The sequence below is a fragment of the Odontomachus brunneus genome, unplaced genomic scaffold, assembly GCF_010583005.1.
Source record: "Odontomachus brunneus isolate Ranch 3 - 2012 unplaced genomic scaffold, Obru_v1 Obru_scaffold_003, whole genome shotgun sequence".
Lineage (NCBI taxonomy): Eukaryota > Metazoa > Arthropoda > Insecta > Hymenoptera > Formicidae > Odontomachus > Odontomachus brunneus.
This window is the reverse complement of record NW_022639453.1, coordinates 3,213,877-3,215,361: the sequence shown is the minus strand read 5'-3', so window position 1 is coordinate 3,215,361 and position 1,485 is coordinate 3,213,877. Positions and strand designations below refer to the sequence as shown.

The following is a 1,485-nucleotide window of genomic DNA, read 5'->3' as shown; positions in this document are numbered from 1 at the left end:
TTGAAAAAATTTTTTATACAACCTCTATTTTCTAAGATATTTACGTAAATATCTTAGAAAATAGAGGTCGTATAAAAAATGTTTTCAAGCAAAAGTTGTTTGCATTTTTACGTTGAATAAAATGCCGTAATAAAAAATACGTATTTCTATTTAAAAAAGCGAAGTTGACCTTGTTCTGACCTTGGCGATGCCATCCTATGTCAAATAACTACTATCGTTGAATGCGTAAGCCTTACAACTTTTGTCTGAAACATTTTTCTCTAAAATGCTCTCCCGCCGAGTTATCTTGCCGTTCCGGTACTTTTGCTATATCCTGTATATATAAGTCGTATACATATATGCATTCAGCTAGCACAACACGAATCATACGTGTCTATAGAACACATTTTTCGTGTGTTATACCTACACGTTATGGCTCCTGCACACAGGACGCGGTAATGCTTTCCGCACGGCAAAAGTCCACGCGACAGCCAATCAATATGTTGTTTTTCCATAAGAGCTAGAAAGTTATTACGGGAAGCAGCATATTGATTGGCTGTCGCGCGAACTTGCGCCATGCGGCAAGCATTACCGCGTCCTGTGTGCAGAAGCCATTATTTTTCGTGTGTTATACCTACACGTTTCTTGCAAATCTACACACTTTCTTGTGTGTTGCATATTTACATACCTGCAAGCGTGCAAAACGACTACACGGATTACACACGTAAAATGTGTTAATGTAACATATTTGTTTTTACAGTATTCCCGTCTGCTTCCACACCCGTACAGGCAAAACCGGCAAAAAGAGATTGTGTTCGCTATCTCCGTCAAGCGCTCTTGACACCGACCTCGCCTTCCCGTCTGATTCCAACGACCGGCCAAGGAGTTCATGTGTTCGCGAACCCCATCGAGCATTCTCAGTACCGATTGTATCATATCTCGAACTGCAAGTACACGTGCCAGTATGTTCGTTGCGCTCGGTCGAACGTTGTCGACACTTGCATACATCGCGTCAGCGACAAACGAGTCGCCCGATATAGCGCCGCGTGCTAAGGGCCGTGGCACACAGAAAAACGTAAATAGTAAGCAAATTGACCAATCACAATCGTTGATTTTTGGACCGTAAGAAGAATCAATGACTGTGATTGGTCAATTTGCTTACTGCTTACGTCTTACTGCTTATATTTTTCTATGTGCCACCAGCTTAAGGCTGCGTTCCTTTTGGGTGCTCACGCGCTTTAAGCGCTTATAAGCGTCACTCTATCTTTTTTCCGCATCTAAGGAGCAATAAAGATAGAATGGCGCTTACAGTGCGTGAGCGCCCAAAAGGAACGCAGTCTAAAGCGTCTTCTACAATGGCAGTAGGAGTAGTAGTAAGAAATAAGCAGTAAGTAAATAGACCAATCACAATCGATTATTTTTGAAACGTGAGAATGGAATTGGTCAATTTGCTTACTGCTTATTTCTTACTACTACTCCTACTGCCATTGTAGAAGACGCTTAAGA

The 1,485-nt window shown here is 41.7% G+C and overlaps 1 protein-coding gene across 2 annotated transcripts in view; it reads left to right on the top strand.

The window, feature by feature from the left end:
- LOC116844341 overlaps window positions 1-1,165 on the top strand; it is an 11,298-nt gene extending 10,133 nt beyond the window's left edge. For both annotated transcript variants that reach the window (XM_032815750.1, XM_032815759.1), the window contains exon 2: window positions 740-1,165. In XM_032815750.1, coding sequence (XP_032671641.1) covers window positions 740-1,032 — 293 coding nt within the window. In that variant the 3' untranslated portion in view covers window positions 1,033-1,165. The remainder of the gene's footprint in view (window positions 1-739) is intronic.
- The last annotated feature ends 320 nt before the right edge of the window (window positions 1,166-1,485 follow it).